We start from the raw sequence: 20964 nt of genomic DNA, 5'->3' as shown, positions 1-20964 counted from the left end.
TTGCTCCTAAGGGACCCTTAGGAGCAAGAGTTCAGAAGCAAATGATCACAGAATGATACGAATATGAGACGCTCAAACTGATCTCAAGAGATGAGATCAAGCAACATATGAGCAACAGATTTTTCCTATGGGTAGAGCCAAAACTATATTTTTCTTTACAACATGCATTTAAGTATAACGTAATTTGAGAAATTAAGATAAAGAAGAGTTTTGCATTTGCACCCTCATCCATTTAAATTTCTTCTCACCTCAATAACAGCAGAGATGTGTTAAGAGGGCGGTGGTTGGATGACGGATGGAAGATACAGCAATAATCGGAAAAAGGCCCCGCTCTACCAGGATTCTGTTAAGCATGTGCATTAATTAAGATGCATGTGTGAGAAAGATAAAAATAACAACTTTTTTGAAAAAATGACCCTATGACTAGAATTTCATTTCTGCAATCAAAGTAAACACATGCAGTTAACAACGAGGGAAGCAGTACAGAAGAATTAGGCACTAAATGTCATTTTGATGACGATTTCATTTTTTTTATCCTGTAAAATGTATTTTACATAGGACTTCAAGTTCAGTATGATAACTAGTATGTTTTCAAAACAACATCTTAAAATCTGTAGTAATTGCATGAAGCCCAAGTAGTTACATAATAGAAAAATAATGATCCAGAAATACTTAATAAATTGATACATTTATAATCAAATGTCTTTCTACAAAAGACAATGTATGCTAACATAATATAAAAGATGCACGTGTAAATGTGCATAAGGAAAATGAGTGTTGCCTTCTAAAAGTCATTGTTGCTACCCTCACTGGTCTTCCTCCATGCCGAAAATAACCCCTGTGGTGCAAGTTCTAATTAGGACAGATAAGATAGTGAGGCTGTCATGTTGTGAATGTGTGTGGCTATACAGTGATTTTCCTTCACGATAACATACAGCAGGTAGCGAGCTGCTCAGTTTCACTGTATAACATAATTGGAATGGAGTCATTGGCTTTTGTTAGGACTTATTGTAGCGGCGATATCACTCCATGAAAGATGAATAAACACCTTTCAAACTACTGAGAAGGGCTCCTGAATGCAGCAAAGAGGCCACAAAAGCTGGAATGTGATGCTGGAATGCAATGATTTAGTAAGAAAACCTATTACTGACCAACAATGTTTTTGCCAATAAATCAGCAAACAAATTATTAAGCAATTTAAAATGGTGTTCTTAATCAGACACTTCATGTACTAAAGGGTGTTTATCCGTTTGCTCTACAGAAAATGAACCAAGAACAACACAGATGCACTGAAAGAACCCTATAATCTGCAAATAAAAAGAAAAACAACTTCATTAATTTGACAATATGTTGCAACAATTTAACCCAGCATTGATGTAGTAAAGATTAGATAACACAGCACGGCTGAAAACACCAAAAAAAAGCGGCTAAAGTTAGCTTCAGATTTAGACTTCTGAACCACCAGTTAGGAGGACGTTATGAGGAAACTTGAGATTGAACTTAGTGGAAAAATCCTTTGTTCTGGATTGAGTCCGCTTTATTGTTCCGGATCAAGTAGCGAACTTTGCATTTGTTCTGTATTTAGACTGGCATCAAGTGGACCATTCTATTACGGAGAGAAGCTTGTAAACAAAACCACGTAACTAAAGATCTCTTCAGTGATTGGCCAGGAACTACGAGGGCAGTTTTTTTCTGGACCCTTTTTTCTGTTTGATAACACGACAATCCTTGCTTTATATTTGTCCGCAGCTCATTTGTTGCTTCATTTCTACTCTGTTTACATCGGATACGGTGGCCGTTTTGGCTCAGGGTTGTTTCGCTCCGAGGACAAATTGTATTCAGACTGAGGAATCTCAGAGCGAGCGGAAGTTCAGTCTGCGTGGAAATGAAGCAAGACCACCTCTAAAGATGGGTCAGAGAGTGGTTCCTGGTCCCGGACCAGGGTCTGCTTGGGTGTATTCAGACTGAAAATTTGTTCCGGATTATTGGGGGAGAGGAACTCTGGTTCCTTAAAGCGGACCAAATGTGTCTAGTCTGAATACACCCTGAGATATGTTAACTAAAACTTGGTGTATCCAAAAACGGTGAGTTTTATATGGTGAGCAAAGATTCAATTCAAAATATATTTTTGAATAGTGAAAATTAAAAGAAAGGAACGTTTAACTTTTTTTCCTTATTTTAAATAAAGGAATTTTGGAAATAGTCTTGCTCATCCTTTTTACTGCCTAAAATATTTGTCTTGTGAAAAAAATAAATAGTATTTTGTTGAGTCCTAATGATAAATAATGGAAACAAAGGAATTTGGGGATTTCCTTTGCTTTGCATGAAGCAAACTAACATGGTTTTCAGTGATAAAAAAATGACTCAGTTTTCTCCAGTTGTGGTTGTACGACTGCACTATTCTGTTGTCACATTGTTGCATTGCTGCCATGTTTGCAAATGTTTGCAGTGTGTTGTCAAACTATTGTAGCGCTGCTGTGTTGTCAGTTTTTAGTTGTTTTTTTATTATGCTGGTGTTTTTGTAGCGAGTGTGCGCCTCTACATTCAAAGCATGTTGAGCTCTCAGCCAGTGTGGAAAAGTATCTCTAAAATCATGACAGCTTTTCTTTCAACTGTAAAAAATTGCCCGGTTTCCTGAAACATGACTTGCTTTGGTCCTTGAAATTGGAATTACTCAGCGTTTTGGAGAAGTTTGCGTGTACTAAGGCTAAACACAACAGAAAAAACCCCAGCTCACAGACTGACGAAGGTTAAACTGACAAACTCAAAGAACAAACCTGGAATGCTCTGTCTGTTTGCAGTTAATTAGAAACGTCAGGCTGCAAAATTAACCGACTCACACCCGCACACACAAACAAAGCAAACAATGCCACAAACATCTTCATCAACCATCAAGTAAGGAGATAAAGTCAGCGAGGACATGGGCAATGGCTTAAATTATGAGGCTAATGACACTAAAGACAGAAAAAAATAACTTTTTTTCTTCGTTTGTCCTTGTGACTTTGATTCACAAATTCTAAATAAAGCTTTATTTTAATTTATACAACCAGAGTCGTATTCCTGTTTCCATTTCCAGTGGAAAATGTTATGTGCGTACAAAAAAGGTAAATGGCGTATTCCATTATAACAAGGCCCAAAGTGCTTTCCAGTAACTCATGCACATACACACTGAATGTGCACTTAAACTGGCACAAGCCTCAACCACCAGGGGCATTGTCAGTGACACTTCAACAAATGTGCAAGTTAGGAGGGACCAAACTTACGATCCTCCAATCAGAGGTCGGCCGCTCCAACTCTGCACAACAGCAATCCACCTCTTAGTTTCTGCACGCATCTCTGCAATCCACTTTAATATCAATTAAACGACATGGTCTGGGTCAGTAAATCTGCTCTGACGTGGTCAGCAGTTTATTTAATAACAAGCTGTAGAAAAAGCAGCGGACATATAGTGTGCCAAAATGTCAAGTACTAAAATCCAGCACGCATTTGTGCATCTGAAAAACGACAGCAGGGACAAAATCCCACAGTCCCACACGCAAACAAGCTGAGCAAATCAGAAAAGTTTCTTTGTTGGTGCTTATCAGGCGTTGCATGCGCATGCATTCCACAATGTGTGTGAACAGATAAGCCTTTGAGTGTGAAATTAAGGCATCTGTAAAATTCTTTTAGAAAGAAACATATAAATTATGGATTTTTGTGCATTGTTTAGAAATGGTGTAAAACATTTGCAATATCTAAGTGCCACAAAAAATACAAGGAACTGAGAGGAAAACCAAATAGTTTGATTTTTTTTTTTCTTACTTTATGGTTCTATTTGGTGTTGATCTCATCTTGTGACACTGGATGGATCTCACTGACCAGATGCAAGAAATTCTCCTCCAGACCCCTTTAAATTATGTAAAAAAAACGTTTACCTCACTGAAAGTTTTTCTTTAGATGACAAAAAATAATGTATCTGCCAATGGGGTTAGTAAAATTGTCTCACCCAAAATTTTTTTTTTAAGAAAAAAAGTCACTAAAACATTTTTTTTCTTTAAGATTATTATGCTATTACTTAACTTTTTGACAGGAAATAAGACAATTTTTCATGAAACAAGGGTCTTTTTTACTGAGTGGAGGGAAAAACTACAAGCAAGGGAGGCAGACACTCAACAGCATAAAATCCAGTTTGCCGGTGTGTGTAGTCCTTGTTGTCCAATGTAACTAGGCAAACCTGTCTAAGGAAAGTTGATTTGGTTTAGGTTTATAATATGAAATCATAAGCAATTCTCGGTACAAAACTTCAAGAAACCTAAAATAGCTCAAACCACACAAAAAAGGGTGACTTTTAATGGAGTTCTGTGTTATTGGTGTCGTGACATTACTCAGATGGGAAGATGGCTTGAATCTTGAAAATATAGTTTTGATATTAAAATTCAATACTTCAGCCCGATTTTTTTTTTTTTTTTTTTTTTTTTTTTTTTTTTTATTCAGCCCGATTTTTTTAAGACCTTCAATAAATACAGTGGTTCTTTGGAAATATCAAGTCCACTCCTTCTGCTCAACTTCTGTTCAATTTGAAGCAAACTACAAAGTATCAAATGTTGCAGTTTCTATAAAGACCTCTGGAGGCCGGTTGCAGAAGGGAACAATTCTCCATTGAAACCTTGATTAAACATCTGTAAAGTAAACTTATACAAATTCTAGTTTCTAGAATTCTTTAACCCTTTTTTTATCTTTTATAAAAACTTTACAATTATTTATACCAATTTTGTTTTTTGTTTTTTTAATCAAAAAGGTTAATGTGTGATCTTCAAACTAGTTTTTTTCTTTTGTCCTGCAGGATTCAGTAAATTGTGTCAGAGGAAAAATGTATGCAACATGTTTTCGGATTAAATTGGATTAGAAAAAAAAAGTACTTTAAACTAAATATTAAGTGTTGTTTCCTTTACATATATTTTTTCAAACAGGGCAGTTCATGTTAGCTTTTTCTCCATTTTGACTTCCAAATTTTCTACGCTCTTTCCCACTGTATGTGTTGTTAGTGAATGGGAATAAAGGAGCAAACACTGGCTGGATCTCAGCTTTCACCCAGTCGTGCCAGCTCCAACAGCGACTTTTCTTCTCTCCCATTACTTCTGCTGCCAGTTCACAGTTTCCAGACGGCAGCACAGTTTAGCTGCCAGTGGGTTTAGTAAACAGCCGTTTGAAAGAAGAGCAGAAGGCATTCATTTGGGTTGCATGTTTTTACCAGAACAGCTAGCATCGTGTCGAGCTAGAATCTACGCAAGAGCGTGGAAATAAACATGCACCCTTCTGAATCGATATGGCAAAGAGTCGCTCAAATGAATGAATCCAAAACCTTTCAATGTGTCAAATAGCATCTTTCTACTTTAATCACAGGAATATTGTAAAAAGATAACCCGATTTAAAGAAACATTTATTAAAATTCTGCTGACTCACATTTAAGCTAGAAAGAACCAAAAATTCTTCTCAGCTTTTTCAGAAAACTAAAGGAAGCATGATGTAAATAAAAAAACAAAGAGGTTTCTTTTTTAATTTAGTTGCTTTGCTTTAATTTTTTCATCATTGTGTGGAATTAAGGGGGAAGAGACTCCGCTGAATGGGAGCAGTTTGTGCTTTAAGTTGATTTTTTAGAAACAAAACATTAGAATGGAGGGTTCTTTAAAGAAAGCTGTTCAGCACAGACAAGATGATTGATTCCTTCTGACTTCATGACCTGTGAAGTCTGGTTTTTAGCAATCAAGCTTAAAAGAAAAAAAAGAAAAAACTGCTTCTTCATGGCCAGTGGGATGTTTAGCCTTCGAATAAAGCAGCTTTCACCAATGCCTTGCAAAAGTATTCAGCCCTTGGATGTTTTTTGCTTTTGTTGCTTTCATAAATTCATGATAAAATCACGAAATTTGTCTTTCCTCACACAAACATTTACTAGAAAAAAAACTTCAATGTCAATGGAAAAACAGATTTCTACATAATGATGTCTACAGAGTAATGTCTCATAATTTTCTAAATATGTGCGGCCAGTGCTTTATTCTTGGCAGAACGGACCCAGAAGAATGGTTAGGATTAAACAAATACGTGCCAGCAACATTTAGCCGTGGATGAACTTAAAGTCCCTGCAGTCAATGCAGCAATGTAAGTATGTGGGAATAACATCAGCCTTTATTTAGTCTGGACACGACTGGTAACACAAATTCACGTGATTATTTACATGGTTTCTCAGGGCATTTCTGCATTCAATAGCGGCCTCCACCAGCTCACAAACCGTCCCAAAGCCGCTCCTCTGCTTAAGACACACTTCTCCCCGGAAACACGGTTTTCCTGAGTCGTGCACCTCACTCACACAGAGCAGCCGGAGGGACTGCGGCCCGAAGCCTCCTCCAGAGCACACACCGTAACAAAGCACCCTTCCCTTGCCTGCAAACATGAAGCTACAAGTCCGGCAAGGGAACTGCCAGACCCACCTGCACTCCCTTTAAGATGCATCCGCGCCTCTCTACAACCCTGCACAGGTCCAGACATCCCAAAAAGCCACACCACCCTTAAACAAATCAACAACACCCCCCCAACCACCCCAAATATTGGTGCATGTGCGGAAGGCATTACCAAAAGCAGAGGGACTGTCTTCATTTTACACATGTCTTACAAAAAGACTGCCTTATTTGGCATTCCTAAATGAGTGAAAGCCGGGTTTACAGTCCAACGTGTGATGTGTGTACATGGCAGAAGAGAGGTTTGGGTTTTGTTGCTGGAAGCAATCTAACTGCCACTCTCTGAGAGGCTGTAAGAGGGCTTTGATGAGGGCAGGTGTTTTGGAACATGTCAGCACATGAGAAAAATGGAAGTGCTCAATGGAGACCACTCAGCCACTTTCACTCTTTTGTTCATCTGTCCCTCCTCTTTACTGCATGGCTTTCTCTTGGTAATCATTGTACAGGCTGTACGCAGTCAACAAAGTGTCCTTGTGTAATCTCTCACCTTCTCCTCTTCATGCAGCTCTTCCCTCCCCCCATTTTTCTCTCTCTTTCTCTCACTCCTTCAACCATTTCTTTTTTTTTCTTGAAGCACCATTTAACTCCTTTGCATTGACCTTTCTATTCAGACGAGTCCAGATGTGATGCCTCGCCAGGGTAGTGACATCACACCTGCTTAATGTGCGGGGGCAGCACTTGCCTCCATAATGATCCAGCCTGAGCAGCTTCACTCGTGTTTCCTCTTTGCTTCCCTTTCTCTCTTTTACTGCAGAACTGAGAGGAATTTGCTGATAAGACAGCCCTTCAGTTTGCCGTTCTCATTCTGATGGAACTTGTAGTTATATACATGGCCTTGCCCACTGCAGGGATTTTGAGCATTTCTCCTGACTCTGCACATTTGCAGCACCCAGGAAATGACTACTAGACCTAATGCACCAGTTGCCACATGCTGCAGGAGCTTGCACATGAAAGCTGATGATGTCTCTGTATCCATCTGTGTGAGGGGCAAGTGTCCCTTTGTCTAGACACAAAATCAACTTCTATATGTTTGCATTTCAATTTGAACAGATGAGTGAGTCATTACTTGTGTTCTTCTTCTCCATGTAAGCCTCTATCACGGCACTGACACCACTGCTCATGTTGTGTTCCCGTTGTTGGAAACAGAGACCTTCTGAGTGCTTACACAGTGCCGAACATAATGCAAATGAGAGAAAAGACTAAACAGACCCTGGGGCAGGACATAAATAAGGACAAGGTCCCCACTGGCAGTCTGCTTGACACTTCAGTAAACGCCTTCGACCACAAGAGTCTTACTTTTTATCATGGTAGTGCTAGGACATGGAGACATTGAACACGGAGAGCACAAGTTTCATTTTTTTTTTTAAGTTAATCTTTTTTCCCCCCCTTTTTTTTAAACAGGGACAGTAAACGTTGATAAACATTTCTGTAAATGTGCCAGCGTTAGGGACAGAGATAATTTGCAACTAGTCCCTGGGCAAAATATAGACTGCTAGCAATAAGCAAACCATAAAGGTAGCTCATAAAATACCAAAATAAAAGCAGTAAGTTAGTAAAGCTGCATGAAAGCTCATGTGGGAGACTTTTCCGACCATTCCAAAAGCTGTCACAGAGATAAATACAATCATTAAAGTTTATGGTCCGTTCTTAGGGGACGGTTCTTTCACACCGGAAGACAATGAGCGCACTGATAAAACAAAGAAATACACTAACACAACAATGCACATTAGTAATTGTGATTCTAATCATTCCTTACATCCCCAAATTGGACCATAATGTTATTAAATCAAAATTACTTCAGTCAAATATTATTTTAAATGTTTAAAATATTGCTTATTTTAAAGGGCTTATCTCGTGCTTTTATTAAGCCTATCAGAGTAAACTATATAAATGTATGTGACAATATATCACCTGTGGCACACTAAAGAATGAATTCTATGAATTATTTTTACAGCTCATTTACAACCCAGAAGTGAGACAACTCGATCTGTGAGGCATCGCCTTTCGCTACTTGTGGGTGCCGCCCATTTCTTGATGACAACCTAGAGATGGCCTCAGCAGCGTGTCTGCGTTTCGCCCACAAAAACAGACAACATCTGAACTTTAGTGAAGATGGATGTGGTTATTTAGGAACCACACAAAAGTGTCTTTGCTGATCATTGTTAGCTCCGCAGAGAAAGTGTAAGTGTGTGTGTGTGTGTGTTAGCCTCTCTACCTGTAAAGGGCTGTTTCTCACTTATCTATCTATCAATGAGAGAAGCTGTTTTTATGGATTGGGATGGGCTGATCCTCAAAGCGCAGGTTTTTAGAGGAATACTTACAAATGTGTGAATGGATCAAAATACTGCTTCAGGGTTGTTTTTTGTGAGGAATTAACATTATAATACACTGAAAAGCTCAAAAAAGTTGATATTGCATGATATAAGCCCTTTAAAATAATTTAAATTACTGTAAAAAAAAGTTTAAAATAAGTGAATAAATGCAGACAGGCTTTCAGGAAACATTTGTTTTTTTGTTTATACTCCGAAAAAGTATAAAAATAAACATTCAAGAGTATAAATTCTTTACAATTTCTCCCCTCACAGTGGTAAGTCAACTTCAATTTGAAAAGGCAGGTCCAAATGTTGTGCTCCAACAGTTTCATTCACAATTTTAGACAGATTTATCTGTCTAAAAACTCGTGCAAACCAGCACGAGTTCGTGCTGGTTTGCGGCGCCTTCCATCCGTGAAACCAGGGTTCGACTCCGGGCTGCTCCCTGTTCCCTTCTTTACCTCTGCCGGTTCCAAGCCCGGTTTGAGAAGGTTGCGTCAGGAAGGGCATCCGGCGTAAAACATTGCCAAATTTACCATGCGACTTGTTCGCTGTGGCAACCCCTGATGGGAGAAGCCGAAAGTGGAAGATCTCAAGTTTGCCTTAGAAATTTTTCCAGATGTTTTTTAGCTAAGCATCACTACCGAATAATAGCTGTTCAACTTCATCCACACAATCAGTTCAATAGAAGCCATAAACACTGACCTTTGTCCAGCGATGCATCTGGAGAATGAAAGTCCATGAGGCTGCTGATTTCAGTCTTGTAGCACAGATCAGTAGCCGATGGTTTCTGCCTTGGATGGGATGGAGAATCTGCAAAAAAATACAACAAAGCAACATTGTTTAATGACAAACTGAATTGTGTGTAGCAAACATTTGAATGATGGAATAAGTGATGCAGAAAGGTAATGCAATTATTCTTCAATTAATTGGAGAATTTGTTGCTTTAAATCAATAAACAGCAAATAAAAGCTTAAAATTATTTTAAAAAATATGTTAAACTAGAAAAAATATTTTTTAACTTCATAAGTCAATTTCATGAAAAAATAAATGAAGTTACTGTGCAAAATTAATGGAAAATACAGTTAAATTATGACAGCAGTAAAACAATGTATATTCTAATATAAAAATTACAGATTTCTGTCAAGTAAAAGCATCTCAGAATTAAGTTTAAGATCTCTAGGAACAAATTGTCTTGCAGGTTACAAAAAAAATATAAAAAAGGTTTGCAGCAAACAGTAAAATTCATGCACTACAGCACATAAATGAATTCCACCGAAAATTTGACAAGTTCTCGTAATAAACGTGGACTCTGTTCTGCAAAGTGAATCAAATCTGCAATCCATCAGCTCAGCCGCTTCGTCCTGAGAGAGCATAAATGCAGAGCCCACAGCACAAACAAAAACAATCTGCAGCACATGCCGACACGCAAAGACACTACTTGGAGACGAGACTGCACCCTAGTGTAAATATTAGCATATTTATTACCAGAGTGATTTGGTTTGTGAAGTTCAGTGGTTTCTAATGCAGTTTTCAATTTTCAGCAGTGCTGCATGTTGAATGAATTGCTTGAGGTCAGCTCACATAAAAGTGCTAAATTGATGCTGTCACCTATTTCGACAACTTCTCCCATTCTAATGCATGCATGGCAGATTAGATCCCTATATGATACTTCAAGACTAACAACCACCAACAAATCTTAAATAAAAATAACAGTTTGAAAGGTTTGCTCGGCTCACACAGTAAAGTTCACCTTTCAGAGGCTGAAAATCCAGTTGACTCATCAGACTCTGCTCCTCTTCTTTTCTGTTTCTTCTGCCGTAAACCTCTTGGTTAAATTATTTTTTACATTTCAAAAGGTGTTTATGTTATTGCTATTCCTGCTTTTTGATTGGAATATTTTAGGGTAACAAATAAGTGTCTGGCTTCCTGCTTTAACCTCGAGTTATTCATGACAACATTTTCAATTTTCCTTTCATTTTTATTCACAAAAACCTCCTAGATTCTTTGGTTTTTTGAGTGTTATGTGTGTTGTGTGATTAAATTTAAAGAGCAAGTATTTTGCTTTTAGGAATCTATTTAGCTTTGAAAAAAATATTCTATTACAAGTTTGCTTAAAAAAAACAAGGTTAATGTCAATACTAAACAGAAAGAATTTGTAACAAAACATACTAATTGTCTCTATAATGCACCAGCTTTTGTAGTTTAGTGTTATTTTTTTGTTAAATTAAGGACTTCTCCACGGTGGCCCTGAAGTGCAACATAACATTTTTGAAAAACAAAATTTCCAAAACTAAACAGCATTTTGTAAAACAGTAGTTTTCAGAAATCAAAATGAAATTATGCAAAATAAGAACCGGAAAAGGTGTGTATGGGACGTCACTTTTGCAGTGGCTGTCGTCAAAAAACGTAAAGAAATGTCTTCTGTTGGAAGATGTCGTCAAATAACTTCCAGTTTAAAAGGTGAACAGACGTCATCATCCAATCAGTGATGTTCCATGATACCTGCCTTTTCCGGTTTCTTATTTTGTATCAGTTTTACCATTTTATTTAATTGAGTTTTATGAAATACTTCCTTTTTTAGAAATTAATTTTGCTTTTCATTTTTAAACTTGCTTTTCAAACTGTTGCAATCTTTTATACGTCTTTGAGTTGAGTGATCTGTTGATGTCCTTTGCACTTCAGAGGGTCATGGTGGTGAAGTGGTTAGCACTCTTGCCTCACAGTAAGAAAGCCCTGGTTTGAATCCCGGGTGGAACCTTTGTGTGTGGAGTTTTTGCATGTTCACTTCATGGATGCGTGGCTTCTCTCTGGCCACTCTGGTTTCGTCCCACAGTCCAAAACCATGCTTCATAGGTTGATCGGTTACTATAGTGTCCCTAGTGTGCATACCCGTCCAGGGTGTACGCCGCCTTCACCAGTTAGTAGCTGGGACAGGCTCCAGCAACCCCATGACCCCAAAAGGGTTACAGCGGGTTAAGAAAATGGATAAACTAACATCAAGACCACATTAGTTTTCATATACAGTTTCTGTCCCCTAATCTCAGAATTTTTGTAACTTATTAACAGTAGAGGTGTGGATGTGTTTGAGTCTTTTTTCTAGTTGTTAACTCATGTAATGTTGTCACACATCCCCACTATAAGGGCTGGATTTTACAGTTGATTGACAAAAACAATAAAACTATTATCACTCGTGGGAATTCTTACTGACTACCTGCTCCCTCACAAATGATTTATTGTAGAGCCCTCCATTTCTGCTCATTGTATGACAGATGTTTGGTGTGATCTGTTAAGGATTTAAGATAAAGGCATCATTTCCTCAGCCTGCCTCCAGCTTCTTTATCTCTGCACTGTTTTTCTCATTTCCTCACAGGCCAACATTTGTGAGACATTTTGTCTCACAAAGACACAAAAGACTCAGCTGTTATCAAGCTGCAGATGTAGATCTCTGCCGCATAGAGTTAAGACCATCGTATCAGAGAGGAAGTATGTTTGCATGACGTGTATGATGCAAACTTTCTTACGAAAGAAAAAGGGTTTATTAGTATGAAGCAAATGTGGATTTCATTTCCGATTTCCTCATTTTAGGCTCTAAAGAGAACCAGGTTTGTGAAAAGTGACAGTCATCACTTTTTATCAACTTTGGCCCTATTTTGCTGTAAAACTAAATGCACAGTTTTGTTTGTGTTGCCAAATCATTTTGTAAATCTTGTGAGGTGACTTAAAAAGTCCTCCAGCATATGTCATATGTACTTGTTTTTTGCTCATGAGAAATTTTTTCTCATGTTCTTTATTTAGGAATAAAACTGTGTATGTGTCTTTGACGTTCCTAAATAAATTATTTCTGTAGAAATGTGATCTTCGGTGTGCTGTGTATGTGGAACTACAGCAGAGGAAAGCTCTTACTCTTCCTCCCGTCAGCACAAAAATACAGCTCTCTTAAAATAGACTCAACAAAACCTATTTCATCTTGTGCAGACATGAGTGACACGAAAAAACTTTGTTACTTGAAATGGATTTCTTTGTTGTCAAGACAGTGTGGAATAATATTCCAATACATGATCTATAAAGCTTATGAATTTCCAAACAATCAAACCTTTTCTATTTTTATTTCATAAAAGGTCTACGCACAACAATTTTATATTTTATCTTTTGAAGTGTTTTACACAGAAAAACTATTGAGTAGATAAATCTCTTGCATTATTGTGTCATAACAATGAAGTACCAATTGTGGCTTAAAAATTTGAAAATTAACAGGTTGTAAAACAGATTTTTTTTCAAAATTAAACTCCAGTGAGCTTCCATTCATTCTTTCACTTTATAGCAAACTATTAGCAGCTTAGCTTCAGATATCAAAGGCACCAACTATGACAAATCAAAAGTTTTCTTCTTTCATTCACAGAAAAAGATGAACTGGCATCACAGTTTGCTTCAGAAATATCTTTAGGACTGACTCCGACATGTCACCACCCATAAAGTCTATAACCTTCCCCAATTGTGTTGTGCCACCATAAATGTCCACAGGTTTAAATGAATGGTTTTATTAGTGTTGGGTTTCTTTACAAAGTTGATATATAGCATTTAAATTCAGTTAGGGTTATTAATTACTGTTCCTTCATTATAACATTAGGTTTTTACCCCTTAAAAATGTTTTTTATAGATTTTTTATTTTTACAATGCATTGTAATTCTCATTTATGTTGTGTTTTTGTTGTCAATTTCACTTTGTTTTTTGGGGAGACACATTTACCAGTCTGTCCGGGGACTACTGATGAAAAAAAATAGCCTTCTGGCTAACTCTGGTATTTGCAGAGATGCCTTATAATACGAATGTCTTCGTCAAAGAAATTAAGAAATAAAATAAATAAAAGGCCAGAGTGTCAAAGTCTCCTTTTCCCCTCTCTTTCTCTAACACACCTCAAACACCCCAGAGTGAAATAACGTTTTAAAGAACACAAGTTCTTTAAAGATTCAAACAGATTTTTTGTTGGTTTAATGATTCAACATGGTGGATTAAAAAAAAAAAAGCTGTGGCTGCTTGGAAATCTGGGCTAAAACTTTGCTTTGGGAGTGTCTGGGGTAAAACTAACTCGGCCTGATGAAAACATGAGGAACTTTAATGATCACTCAGAGAGCTCTGTCTGATGAAGCAACACCTTGTAAACCTGAGATGCTCCCTTTTTTTTTTAAACAGATTGACAGGCTGGTATCAAATACAATGTACGACAGATCAAAAGCCACATCTGCATTATATGAAGCAAAGATGCGGTTATTTAAAAAAAAAAAGGCTTTCCACACTTTATTATAAAGCGTACAGATGGATAAAACCATTTTACTCGGTCATTGGTGCAGGTTATGGTCTTCCACAGCCTGAGGTAATTTGTGCTTAATTGTGCATGCAGATAGAACAACTTTTCCCCGGCTGTAATGCTATCTATGTTGAAAATCTCATTAGTCGTAAAGAGAATTAGCTGTTTGTGAAGTTGACTCTTGCATATATACCTGTTAATGCCCCGGCTCCAGCACTATTTGTCCTTTTGGATGGCACATTTTCCTCATTTTCTTTGTATAATGGGGGTCTCAAAGCTCTTCTCTCTTTTGAGCTGGCATTACTTCACATGCAGGCAGAGTGAAAGGGCGATGACTGGAACAAAAGGGGCCCCTAATGAGTAGAAAAGAGTTTGGGGGAATGAAGAGACAGTGCTGTTGGAACATTCGGCACACTTCCTATGCGTCTCCGCTCAGTCCGCAATCTGCAGACTGACAAAGCCTTGCCTTTTTTATTCCTGCCACTCGCCTTTAATTGCGCCGACATTCTTCTGTCCCGAACCTGCTGGACTGCTGATAACGCTTGGGTATTCATGCATTAATCACTCTCAGCCAAGATAGGCCTCTCTGCACTCCTTCACCTGCTTCAAGACCTCAATTCAAGGCACCCTATAACTTTCCTGCAGATAATAGAACTAATGGACTGGGGGTGTGATTGCAGGGAGCGAGTGTGTAATGTTCTGCTGTCTACACTAACCAGTCCAAATCTCAAGATGCCTGATCGTCACTTTAAACTGCTATGAAAGGTTCCTGAATGTCTGAAGCAGTCGATTCCGGAAAACAGGTGAGCTGGGATGTCATTAGCAGATATCAAGACTCCAGAGACAATGGGCTCTTGCTTGAGACCAAACCAAAGGTCTTTTGTTAGCGCCTGAATGTCATTTTCACGGGCACCATTCCAGGAACGAACACATCACTTCTGTACACTTAGAGTGAAAAATGGTCCATTTTGGCAGGTCCGTGACAGTGCACGGAGAGGTTTTTTAAAAGCACCTGAGCATGGCCAATTCCTAACATCCGTTACTGAAATTGAACCTCTTGAAAGCCGCGTGGCAGCTTCAATCAAGAAAATGAATCGTGATGTAGCTTGGATTTGTTGACAACATCCCACATTTGATGAGCTTTAAATCATACAGTGTAGACACACTCGCTTGTATCTTGCAGGGCTTACTGCTGCTATAAGTTTGTACATTTGACTCATAGTGGGGTCTTTGGATTTCCTTAATGTCATCAGGCAACATTACATATTTTTTGCTGCTATCCTGCTGCTTTACATATTTATGAAACATAGAGGGTGGTAAGAGGGTCCTTACTTTTATTACTGGCTTATTGGGTTCATTTTGTTTTTTGGTCTTAATAATTTCCGACACTACATATTTTCTCTTAAGAAAAATGACCTTTTAATCAAAGACTTGTTTTAAATCTTTTTTTCTTTATTAATCTCTGAAGTGGCTTCTGTCTTCTCTTTTATTATAAATGAGTGCATCATTTTTACAGAAATGTATACAATTCTTTCAGTCTAATCATTTCAGAGGAGTTTGGCCACTTCTGAAAAATCTGATTATTCATTTTCCTAAAAAAAGAAGCAACATAACCCCCTAACGCGCAATTAAAAACCCACTGCAATGAATTTTGTGTTTTTGTTTTTTTAGCATGTTCTTGTGGGATGATGGAGGACATCTGGTCAGAAACTATGTCCTAAAAAATGACAAGTTTTTGGAATTTGGCTAAAAACAACATAATCTTAATCTAAAAAAATGACTGGGAACACTTTTACAACAGATCAAAAGATGATCAGAGTAGGACTTTATATGTATATTTTAATATCAATTATGTCTTCATTTTACAGAAAAAATGTTATTCACTACCTCTTAAATATGATCAGAATAGTCAGTTTTACACCAAGTGTCTTTAAAGAAACATTAAATCCCCACTTCTGTCACTTTAAATTCTTTCTAGCTGAGTTTCTCTCATACAAGGATGAGAATTTTTCATGATTCTGTTAATCAAGTTAAAGTCAAGTTAGTCTGTTAAATCAAGTGACCAAAATAAATTTGAACTGGTAAGGATAAAAGATATTTACAAAGCTGAAAAAATAATCCAAAATGGCATAATAACTCAAGTGATTTGCTGGGAGTCTGTTGGCTTTATTTTCTTCCTTTTTTGTCTTTATCCATCAAAGAAAAACAACTATTTAATAAATTAATACTGTCTTCAAAGCATTCAAGTTCAAAGCATCTAGCATTTAGGATTTTCTCTGATTAAAACTTTACTTCAGATTAAAAGATTTGTTAAAAATATAAAAGAAAGAAACATCGAAGGAGTTTGGTGGGATTATTTTAAAAATAAATGGCACCTGGTGCTGTTAATCCCTAAAGTTTTGAATTCTTATAAGCAAAGTTCTACAGTAGATGTGAACACTATAATCATTTGTCGATGTTTAAACATAAAATAAAATAAGGTTTTAACCAATGACCGTTGACAACATTAGTGACAAAAAAAAAACTTTATTTCCCTGAGAGGACATAACTGACCACAAGAAATGAAGCAATATATAGAAAGAACAGATTGATATTTCACATGCAAAAAAGATTTACCAGGAAATATTTTGGAGGAAAAAAGTTAGTAGATTAAAATGGTGAGTTCTCTGGATTAAATTTTTATTAATTTTTACTGAGGAAATTTGCTCTGTCAAACGCTACAGTATGTGATTAAGCAGCATGGAGCTTCTTCAAATTACTGAGGAATTTGTACCAAGTTTTTATCTCAAGCTGGGCTGCACCAATGCCACAACTTAAAATCGCCTTTTGCTGCGGCCCTGCAGTAAATGCATATTACACTGTGCTTTTGAAGAAACACACTACCATCTTTGTAATGTTTAAACTTTGCATGTCCATCAATTTTTTTTTTTTTTTTTTTTTCATGGAGATGTGGCAAATTGTGGGTCCTTGCTGGAGTAAAGTGCCTGTTTCCCAATCATTGTCAAAAAGGTGCTGGTTGGTAAAAACCAGGGAAGTACACTTGGCACAAAACAGATTTTGTACCAGTGCAGCATGGGAAAAAGATGCACACAGAAACAAAATAATTCTGTTAACTACTCTCAGCTTTCTACAGACACTACGTCTCAAGCAATTATAAAACACAAAACATTCTTGCAACAACATTAGGTAACAATGTCAACCTGACGTTTTCAAGCAATACCAGTCCAAGACTACAGGTAAACAAAACCAGAAAATAAAAGCTGCATGATTAACAATCTGCTACATTTGTGTTGGATGAACACAAAACCTACAGTAATTTATCAACCTCAGACAATCATTGAAGATATCGTTGCCATTGACAACCGCATCTGTGAGCCACTAAGGCAAGAAACATGAGGTAATTATATGCTCCTGTTATCTGAACTGACATTTCAGGAAAAGACATTCTTAAACAAATGTCACAAAGAAGAAGGGAGCAAGGAAAAAGCAATAACTTAATTCAAACCAGATAATGTCTGATTTCAGGGAGTGCTTTGTTGCAGCAAAGTAAATTCCCCAAATCCTTGATTGCATTAGCACTTTTCTGTGTTGTGGTTTTCACTTTGTAAATGAATTTGTCACAAAATTAAGGGACAGCTGTTTTCACACAGTGGTATGGTTTAGTTGACTTTCAAAAGTGTCAGCTGTAACAGCATTCTCATTCTGTGTTTTCAGTAAACAAACAGATGGAGAGGGCAGTGGAGACTGGGGGAAGTCCCCGAATGGCTGCTCTGGCGGGGTCTTCATTTCCTCACTGAGGTGTCAAAGGCTCCATCCTTTCCTCCAAATGCTTCAAAGTAAAAGGAAAGAACATTTACCTATTATTAAATATGCTTAAACTGAAACAGCAATTTACCCGTCTGTGGACAAAACACAAACATATATGTTCTATCTCAATTTTAAAAAATGCTTTCCTTTGACCATAGTTGACTGTTTTCAGCATGCGTATTTATTGTAATTTTGTACAAATAAAGTTATACTAATAAATTCAAGTTTGGACTGAATTGAAAAGAGAAGCTTGGACTCTAACTTTGCATAAAGTCATTTATTGTCATGCTTCTGTTTCTGATTTTTATTTTTTATTTTATCAGTTCAAAATTAATAAATTAATGAAAGAAAATAAATAAATAAATACATTACGGGGTATCCTCATTTTCAAAACACAGAAGTGCCAACCAGTTCAAAATTGATCATGGAAGAGAAATCAATAATTTTGGTTTGTGACCGGCCAGGATTATATGACACCAAGCGACACAGAAGATCAAGAATTTAACGGATTTATTTATTTAAAGTGATGTAAAGAATTTGGTTCTTTATTATCTCAATGACTGTTCATATGTTGCTCTCATGATATAGACCAGGGCTTGCCAACCCGGGTCCTCTAGTGCCTCAAAGCTGCCTGATTTCTAGCTCTCCGTGGACTACTCGATTCTGACTACCTAAACTAGGTTTGCTCAGTCAATCAGGATGTGGAATCACTTTAGTCAGCCAACAGCAGAAAGATGGTCAATGAAAGCTATAAACCAGGCAGAATTGTGGCTCTTGAGGACCATGGTTGGCCAACCCTGTACTGGACAATTATTCAATTCTTCATATATTTCAAATTAAGCATTAATTTATTGTAAAAGTCAAGTGTGCACATCTTCATGCTATTTTTTGTATTTATTTTGTTATGTTAATTTGCCTTTCAAGATGAAATGTCTGTTTTTGTTCCTGTAAAATTTCTCCCAAGTGTGACAGACTACAAGGTGTCTTATACAGGGATTTTTTCTTCTTTATTACGCATCTTTCAGCATCCGTGACTTTCCTCTGGAGTGACTTATAGTGAGGTACATTTTTGTTTTTCAATTGCTACAGAGATGACACTGCTGCACAAGTTTGAAAGGGAAAGCTAGAAAAACACTTTTCAGGCAGATCATTGCCGTTTATTGTGATCTTTAAAGATACTTTAATGTAGGTTAAATGTCGTCATGAGAAATGTATGGAGCATAATCCATTGGTTTCCACCTGAGGAAATAACCAAATGTGAAACATTTCTGCAGTACGGAGCCCGTGTCCTTACATTAAAAAACTAAAATATATCTCATTCCCATCATCCCACAGATTAATATCTTGTTCACATTATGGTGGTACGCTCTCCGTCCATCTTGTTGCAAAAGCTGCTTTCTGCTGCTACTTCCGTGTCTCTGTGAGCATTCAATAGGGGTAAAAATAAAAGCAAGAATGATCGATCTATTATTGTCTCGATGAAAATCAGAAAAATATCATAAGATTAGGCTGGCGGCTTCGCCTACCGGACTTGCATCACGCATACTCAAGATGCATTTCGACCAATCACCGTGTCCCTGTAACTGAAATGTAAAAACAAGACCAATGATTGGCTTGTCGAAATGCATCTTGGGTATGTACCAGAATATATAATGCTCTTGAGCTTTTTAAAATAACTAAATCTGATCTCTAAACATCCTCCGTGTCTTCAATGCAATGTAATGAGACACACACAGACAGAAATGTGAAGGTAACGGCTGTAAATCTATGACGTATAGCATGATTAACGATCGACTAGTAGTTAGCATGTAGCTTACAAGCCTTCGAATGTAAAGCGACTACTAAATAGTATGTTAATGAAAGACAAGTACTGAATATTATTATTCCTATTTGACCCTAAACTACAATATCAGCTGGCTGTCTGTCTACCGGCCAGCCAGCTGCCCGAATGCCGGCGTGACAAGCAAAAGAGCTTCGCGGCGGAGCGAGGAGCTATGTCCGGTGAATTGTATGGCAAAGCAGCAAGCCTAGGTATCATAAATCTTATGGTATTTTTCTTATTTTCATTGAGACAATAATAAATTGATCATTCTTGTTTTTCTTTTTCCTTTCTTGAACGAAATTCTCTCCGTCTCCGTCCGGCCACTGAAATATCCGTCTTTCTGAATGACTTATGACGTGAATAATGATTCCGTTCGCACAAATTAATTATTTTGAGGGAACGAAATAGTATTTCGAGGGAACGTAATATCATCTTGTGGGAACGGAATATTATCTTGGCGGAACAAGATATTAATTTGTAGGAACGAGATATATTTTAGTTTTTTAATGTCAGGACACGGGCTCCGTACTGCAGAAAAGGCAGCAGCAAAAAAAAAGAGAAAATTGTGTATTCACTAGGTGTTTTTGTGATTGTTATTAAAATCCAACAGTCAGACTTTTGGGATGATTGCACATAACAGAGAGAGGGTGGGTGTTTGAATACGTATTGATCGGAATAAGATGGGTTTCGTTTGACAGAAATTCATGCGGGAAACTTTTGAACAGTGGGCATATTAAAAAATACATTTAAGTTTCTTTGGAGTAAATTACAACAAAGAAAGAAGACAAAATTTGTTTCTCTGAACATTTCTAGTGATTTAACTATGCAAACGTGTACTTTTGCTAATGTTCATATGAACGCATCTGTCATCTCAACTGGTTTCAGAGAATGAGCAACAAAACATGATAAACACAACTATATTAGCAGAGCAAACATATGTCTGACAACAAAACTGTGGGGTCTTTGCATTCTGATTCCTATATTAAATTTTCACAAAAAAACAAAAACAAAAAAAATCAAGACTCTTGACCAATTAAACAAAATCAGATTGTAAAAGTTGGAAATTGGTTAAAGAGGGTTAAGCTACTCCTGCAGAGCGTTACAAACACATCCGCCAAGCTACCAATGTTCCATGAAACTCACAGAGCATGAAGAAGCCCAGGGCTCCTCTAATTATACAATATCTTATCCTGCGAAACTAATTGCAAGTAAAGCATAGCTTAC

General features: G+C 37.2%; 1 protein-coding gene across 11 annotated transcripts in view; it reads right to left on the bottom strand.

Moving 5' to 3' along the window:
- The window catches only part of kazna (kazrin, periplakin interacting protein a), a 172509-nt gene that overhangs the window by 52668 nt on the left and 98877 nt on the right, over nucleotides 1–20964 (bottom strand). For 10 of the 11 annotated variants that reach the window (XM_078949904.1, XM_078949906.1, XM_078949905.1 and 7 more), the window contains one exon: nucleotides 9509–9616. The exons of the other annotated variant lie outside the window; for it this stretch is intronic. In XM_078949904.1, coding sequence (XP_078806030.1) covers nucleotides 9509–9616 — 108 coding nt within the window. The remainder of the gene's footprint in view (nucleotides 1–9508; nucleotides 9617–20964) is intronic. 11 annotated transcript variants of the gene reach the window in all.

This window comes from Oryzias latipes, chromosome 7 (assembly GCF_053564925.1).
Source record: "Oryzias latipes strain Hd-rR chromosome 7, Olatipes_Hd-rR_3.1".
NCBI classification, from domain to species: domain Eukaryota; kingdom Metazoa; phylum Chordata; class Actinopteri; order Beloniformes; family Adrianichthyidae; genus Oryzias; species Oryzias latipes.
The sequence above is the reverse complement of the archived record's forward strand: the minus strand, read 5'-3'. Positions and strand labels throughout refer to the sequence as shown.